Here is a 7530-nt window from a genome sequence, read left to right as displayed (position 1 = left end):
ACAATTAAAAAAAATAAATTTTAAAAAGATAATTTAATCTTTAACTACAAAGTTATTTTATCTTAATCTTTCTAAAATCAAATTTAAGTTTTAATTACAATTAAACTACTTTAAGCCTAGCCAATGAGTTATAGACTTATAGCTCAAATGACACAATCTCCTCATACTCAATTAAGAGGTTTAGAGTTCGAGTCTCCTTTCTTTCGTATATAAAAAAAAAAATATAAAAAAACTACTTTAAGCCTAGAAATTGAAATTATTAAAATACTCCTAAGTTTAGAACTATACCGCGAGTCCCTAACCCCCTCCTATTTCAATTTTCAGTCTCAGTCTCTCCTTTCTCCTCTAGCCTGAGCTCGAGCAGTGAAGGAATCCTCCCGTCAACCCCGCCGCCGGCAGTACCGCCAAGGATCCCGTCGATCAAGGCGCGCCACAGTGTCGCCAAGGCTTCTCAATCGCGCCGCCAGGTACTCCCCAGGGTCGTGTTGTTGGTGTCATTCGCCGCCTTTGCGTCTGCCTCGCCACCGCCTTTGCCGCCGTTCCTTATCCACTCTGCTCTTTCCTTCGGAGCTATGCCTCTGCTCTCCTCTCTTTCTCTCTCGACTGTTGCCGTTCTAGCCAGATAGGTACAAAACCTTGTTATTTTTCCTTATTTGCTAGTTAATTTTTCTGAAGTTCAAAGTTGATAATTCGATATAGCATTTGTTTAAAATTATTCTAATTTTAAGTAACTAGTTAGAATTTTCCCTCATAATGATTTGCCCTCACCACATACTGATGCTTTTGGAACCTGGCACATCATCAAGATAATGTAAAAGAAGAACTCAACTTAGCATTTGTTATGTGAATTGCCGTTGCTATTGTTATGTGATCTGTGTTGCTGAATTCAACTTTCAATTTGTAATTTATAATGCAGCTGGAACACAGGACATCTGAAGTTCAAACCAGCTGGACAAAGAAATTGTAGCTGACTAAACAAACGCTTTAAATTCCGCAACCGCGATTTTCTTACAGCAAAATCCTTCGTTTTACTGCACCTTTCAACTGGGGCGATGTCTTTGTCAAAAGAAGCAGACTCAACATTGGGTTACCTCACGCTCAAGGACACGGAGGTGAAGCTTCCACGGCCAACGCGGGTCAAGAACAAGACACCTGCTCCGATTCAAATCACAGCGGAGCAGATTCTCCGGGAGGCTCGGGAGCGGCAAGAGCTTGAAATCCGCCCGCCAAAGCAGAAGATCCCCGATGCCACTGAGCTTGGCGAGTACCGCCTCCGCAAGCGAAAAGAGTTTGAGGACTTGATTCGGCGTGTGAGACGGAACATTGGCGTGCGGATTAAGTATGCACAGTGGGAAGAGTCTCAGAAGGACTTCAAGGGAGCACGCTCTGCTTGGGAGAAAGCACTGGAAGTTGACAACAAGAACCACACCCTTTGGCTCAAGTATGCAGAGATGGAGATGAAGAACAAGTTCATCAACCATGCGCGAAACGTGTGGAACCGCGCTGTCACCCGCCTACCGAGGGTCGACCAGTTATGGTACAAGTATATACATATGGAGGAACTGCTTGGCAATGTTGCTGGTGCCAGACAGGTATTTTATGAGTGAATGAACTGAATTAAATTACTCACACATGGATTACAGTTTATATAACATCACACTTTATATGTCTCTAATGCTACTGCTGCATAAGTTGAAACAATTAATAGCTAACAAATATTACTGATTATATGAAGAGTAAGCAACTTGACTTTTCACAATGGCAGGTTTTCGAGAGGTGGATGAAGTGGATGCCTGATCAGCAGGGATGGCTCTCTTACATCAAGTTTGAGCTTAGGTACAATGAAATTGAGCGAGCCAGGGGGATATTCGAGCGTTTTGTGCAGTGCCACCCTAGGGTTGGGGCGTGGATTCGGCATGCCAAGTTCGAGATGAAGAATGGGGAGGTGGCAAAGGCTAGGAATGTTTATGAGAGAGCGGTGGAGAAGCTTGCTGATGATGAGGAAGCTGAGCAGCTGTTTGTTGCTTTTGCTGAGTTTGAGGAGAGATGTAAGGAGACTGAGCGTGCAAGGCGTATATATAAGTTTGCTCTTGATCATATTCCCAAGGGGAGGGCAGAAGACTTGTACCGTAAATTTGTGGCATTTGAGAAGCAGTATGGTGACAGGGAAGGGATTGAGGATGCTATTGTCGGAAAAAGGAGGTTTCAGTATGAGGATGAAGTGAGGAAAAATCCGTTGAACTATGATTCATGGTTTGACTATATACGATTGGAGGAGAGTGTGGGCAATAAGGAAAGGATCAAGGAGGTGTATGAGAGAGCTATAGCCAATGTTCCTCCTGCAGAGGAGAAGCGATTCTGGCAGCGATATATCTATTTGTGGTTTGTTTGATTCGACTAACTTTATTCCTTAATGTGTTTTTATTCGGGATTTTTACTTTTTTCATTTGCCCCCTAATATTTGCCATTTGTCTGTGTTACTTAGGATTAATTATGCACTCTACAAAGAGCTTGATGCTGAAGATGTGGATCGAACAAGAGATGTATACAGGTTTGTGCCTTGTAATACTGAAGTTCAGAAATTAAATTTGGAATTCTTCTAAATTTCAATATAATGTTCGCATCTGTTTGTGGCTCTTGCTTCAATCTTTAAGTTCTTATAATAAAATAAAATTGCTCATAAATTTCGTAATTTTGGTATTAGTGAATAGGTGGACTCAAGTCTAAAGAGAATGTGTTACTTCAATTAGCATATGTACTGCATTTAAAGTATCTTATGTGCTTCAAGATACTGTAGACTCAAATAGATTCAATTTTGAACCCTATCAAATTGACTGGTTGGAGTTACCATGATAATTAGCTTTATGATATAGCATAACCTTGTCTAACATATAGTGATTTGATTTGGATAATGGTCATAGCACTGCAATTTCAATAATTATGAATGAATATCACAACATCTGTGGAACTGAAGCCAAACTCCAGTGTTGATCTTTTGTATTGTATATTGACACTGCTGCTCCTCTCTGTGGCTTTCTTTCTTATAGGGAGTGTCTCAACTTGATACCACATAGTAAGTTTTCATTTGCAAAGATATGGCTTCTAGCAGCCCAGTTTGAAATACGTCAGCTGAATCTCAAGGGTGCTTGACAGATATTAGGAAATGCCATTGGAAAGGCTCCAAAAGACAAGGTAATATATATGCTGATGTAAATGCAATGATGTCTTTTTATTGAAGCATGGTTATCTTACACAGCCCTGCTCACTGGACAACAGATTTTCAAGAAGTATATAGAGATAGAACTGCAGCTTGGTAACATAGATAGATGCAGAAAACTATATGAAAAGTATCTGGAGTGGTCGCCTGAAAATTGCTATGCTTGGAGCAAGTATGCAGAATTGGAGAGATCTTTATCTGAGACTGATCGAGCTAGAGCAATATTCGAGCTTGCAATCGCTCAACCAGCATTGGATATGCCTGAGCTATTGTGGAAGGTACATTTAATGCCTTGTACCAATCAATGCCTAACCATTCTTGTTATATCATTCTTTCATCATTTCTTTTCTCTGATGTATTATGACATCTTATGTAATGCATAATTTTTCTAATATGCTATGTGCATTTTTGTGCTAACCTGTCTATCAATTTGTGATTTCAAATCAGGCATATATTGACTTTGAGACTGCAGAAGGTGAATTTGAGAGAGCAAGAGCGCTTTATGAAAGGCTTCTTAATAAAACAAAGCACTTGAAGGTATGGATAAGCTATGTGGAATTCGAGGCTACAGCAATAGATCAGAACAGTTTAGACTTGACAGAAGAAGAGCAAGGGAGGGAATGCCTTCAGCGTGCTAGAAGTATGTGATCCCGATGCTTTTGTTGTTTGTTTATTCTTTTATCTGAATTGGAATGATATCCTGATTCACTCTACTTTTGTTTCGTGCTTAAATCAGGGGTGTTTGAGGAAGCTCTTAACTACTTCAGATCGTCAGCTCCGGAACTGAAGGAAGAAAGGGCAATGCTATTGGAGAAATGGCTCAACATGGAGGCTTCTTCTGGGGAGCTTGGTGATATTAGCTTAGTCCAGTCTAAGCTGCCGAAGAAGCTCAAAAAGAGAAGAAAAGTTACTACTGAAGATGGTTCTGCCAGGTTTGTATTTTGTTACTGTCAATATTCTATTTTTGCCATTCTGGTTATAAAAGCCTTTACTAGATTTCATATTAACTCCTGTTCTTTTGATTTGGCAGAATTGGGGAAAATATCGACTATTTGTTCCCTGAAGAAATTCAGACGACTAATCTTAAGATCTTAGAAGCTGCATACCAGTGGAAGAAGAAGCAAAAATTGTCTTCTGGCGACAACTGAACTAACAATATTTTCATCTTTTGTCTTGTTTGTAACATGTATATATATGTTGGAGTGATTAGGGATGGGTTATTGTTAAAATCGAAACTGTTGAATACTTTTACCTATCAAAATTTTTAAAAAAGATATAGCTAGTATTAAGTATTAACCCTTAAATAAAATAAAATAATTAAGTCAACCCCAAACTAACAAGGATTTTACCAACTTTTGCCAACTCTTGTTTATGATTATGTTTAATGGAAGTGTCTTTGTGGATGTGTCTAATAGAAATGTCTTTTTTATGACTGTGTCTAATGAAAGTGTCTTTGTAGATGTGTCTCCTGAATGTGTCAATGTTAATTGTAATTAAAATATGATAATTAATTATTATTGGCAATAAGTTGACAAATAGTATATTAATACTCTATATTTTTTCATAAGTTACATTAGCTTCTTTCACTACTTGCTTTCTCTTGTCTTTATGAATTTTTTTATATTATTATTATTATTATTATATCGTTAATTAGCAAATGGTTAAGAATTTGAGATGGAAACAAAACTTAAAAACAACAAGCTTATGGCAGTTACCAAGTAGTTACCTTCTCTCTTTTCCTCCCTCTTTTTCTCTCTCTTCCTCTCCCCCTCTCTCTCTCCCTCTCTATCGTTAATTAGCAAATGGTAAAAAATTTGAGATAACTCCGCCTAAGTTACACTTGTGATACATAGCCGGTCCCAAGTCCGGATAAAAGAGGAGGGTTGTGTTAGGTTTTCGACAACCAATATAGAAACTTAGTCGAATCTTCATGACATGAATCAAAGGCGTTATTGCGCTAAAGCTAGATTGTTGTCCGGAAGCAACGCGCTGTATGGCTCGAGTACAATGTCAAATGAGCAAGGGCCACTGCATCGATGTCCGGATGTAGTGTTAAATGAGCAAGAGTTCCCACATTTTCGTGAACGGATGAGGGTAAATAAGCTAGTTCACAAAGTAAAAGGTAAAGATCGGAGTGATAGAAGGTTGAGATTTCGGACATGGAACATAGGCACTCTAATAGGAAAATTCATGGAGGTGGTGGACACCATGACAAGGAGGAGGATTAACATTATGTGCCTACAAGAAATAATGGGTTGGTGTGAAGGTTAGGGAGTTGGATACTTCCGGATTCAAACTTTAGTATACAGGAAATGTGAAGAATAGGAATGGAGTGGGTATTATTGTGGATAAGCAGTGGAAGAAGGATGTAGTGGATGTCAAGAGGGTGAGAGATCGGATCATCTCTATCAAACTTATGGTGGAGGGAGGTACTTTTTATGTGATTAGCGTCTACGCACTGCAAGTGGGTTCGGACGAACAACACAAGATAAGATTTTGGGAGGATCTAGAGAGTTTAGTCCAAGACATACCATCGGGAGATAAGATTTTCTTAGGAGGAGATTTAAATGGCCATGGTGGAAGAGAAGTGACCGGGTATGAAAGTATTTACGGAGGCCATGGTTTCGGATTGATCAATGCCGAGGGTAAAACTATCTTGGACTTTTTCTCAACTTTTGATCTTCTCATCGCAAATACATGTTTTAAAAAGAGAGACGAACATCTTATAACCTATAAGAGTGGCATGACAAGCTCTCAAATCGATTTCTTCTTGTAGAAAAGAGTCGACTAGAAATTTTGCATTAATTGTAAATTATTTCGGGAGAGAGTTTAACAACACAACATAGAATGCTCGTCATGGATTTTTGCGTTCAACAAAAGTTAAGGAAAAGACATCTGATGAGCGGATAATTTATACGCTTTTTGGCATTGTTTTTAGTATGTTTTTAGTATATTTTAATTAGTTTTTATTATATTTTTATTAGTTTTTAAATAAAAATCACTCTTCTGGACTTTACTATGAGTTTGTGTATTTTTCTGTAATTTCAGGTATTTTCTGGCTGAAATTGAGGGACCTGAGCAAAAATCTGATTCAGAGACTGAAAAAGGGCTGCAGATGCTGTTGGATTCTGACCTCCCTGCACTCAAAGTGGATTTTCTGGAGCTACAGAAGCCCAATTAGCGCGCTCTCAATTGCGTAGACATCCTGGGCTTTCCAGCAATATATAATAGTCCATACTTTGCCCGAGATTTGATGACCCAAATAGGCGTTCCAAGTCAGCTCAAGAATTCTGGCGTTTAACTCCAAAACTGGCACAAAAGCTGGAGTTAAACGCCCAAATTGGCACAAAAGCTGGCGTTTAACTCCAAGAAAAGTCTCTACACATGGAAGCTTCAATGCTCAGCCCAAGCACACACCAAGTGGGCCCGGAAGAAGATTTCTGCATTAATTACTGATTTCTGTAACCCTAGGCTACTAGTTTTCTATAAATAGGACCTTTTGCTATTGTATTTTCATCTTTGATAAGTCTTATGCGGTGGTATTCCGAGTAGGATCTGGGAAGGGATGACTGTGACGAGCTTCAAACTCGCGATTGTGGGGCGTGTGACAGACGCAAAAGGATCAATGGATCCTATTCCGACATGATCGAGAACCGACAACTGATTAGCTGATGTTGTGACAGAGCATCAGGACCATTTTCACTGAGAGAACGGGATGTAGCCATTGACAACGGTGATGCCCAACATAAAGCTTGCCATGGAAAGGAGTATGAATGATTGGAAGAAGGCAATAGGAAAGCAGAGGTTCAAGGGGAACAAAGCATCTTCATACGCTTATCTGAAATCCACCAATGAATTACATAAGTATCTCTATCTTTATTTTATGTTTATTTTCATCACTTTAAACTCCATAACCATTTGAATCCGCCTGACTGAGATTTACAAGATGACCATAGCTTGTTTCAAGCCGACAATCTCCGTGGGATCGACCCTTACTCACGTAAGGTATTACTTGGACGACCCAGTGCACTTGTTGGTTAGTTGTGCGGAATTGTGACAAAGTGTGATTCACGTTTGAGAGCTCCAAGTCCTTTGGCACCATTATTGATGATCACAATTTCGTGCACCAAGTTTTTGGCGCCGTTGCCGGGGATTGTTCGAGTTTGGACAACTGACGGTTCATCTTGTTGCTTAGATTAGGTATCTTTTCTTCAGAATTTTTAAGAATGAATCCTAGAGTTTCAAGGTGATGTTCCCACCATCACAAAAGCTGATTGATTCTCATCAATTTAGCTATTGAATGTAATGTCCTG

General features: G+C 39.3%; 1 protein-coding gene and 1 pseudogene across 1 annotated transcript; both read left to right on the top strand.

Annotated features, from left to right (window-relative positions):
- On the top strand, positions 291-4629 carry LOC107626074 (crooked neck-like protein 1). The gene is given in 9 exon segments (XM_021116435.1): positions 291-626; positions 917-1592; positions 1766-2382; positions 2486-2551; positions 3048-3192; positions 3277-3495; positions 3665-3857; positions 3954-4149; positions 4248-4629. Coding segments are annotated over 8 exon segments (2094 nt in total). The 5' UTR covers positions 291-626; positions 917-1052; the 3' UTR covers positions 4366-4629.
- The window catches only part of LOC110269320, a 13290-nt pseudogene continuing 10405 nt past the window's right edge, over positions 4646-7530 (top strand).

Source organism: Arachis ipaensis, chromosome B02, assembly GCF_000816755.2.
Source record: "Arachis ipaensis cultivar K30076 chromosome B02, Araip1.1, whole genome shotgun sequence".
Classification (NCBI taxonomy): domain Eukaryota; kingdom Viridiplantae; phylum Streptophyta; class Magnoliopsida; order Fabales; family Fabaceae; genus Arachis; species Arachis ipaensis.
The sequence above is the reverse complement of the archived record's forward strand: the minus strand, read 5'-3'. Positions and strand labels throughout refer to the sequence as shown.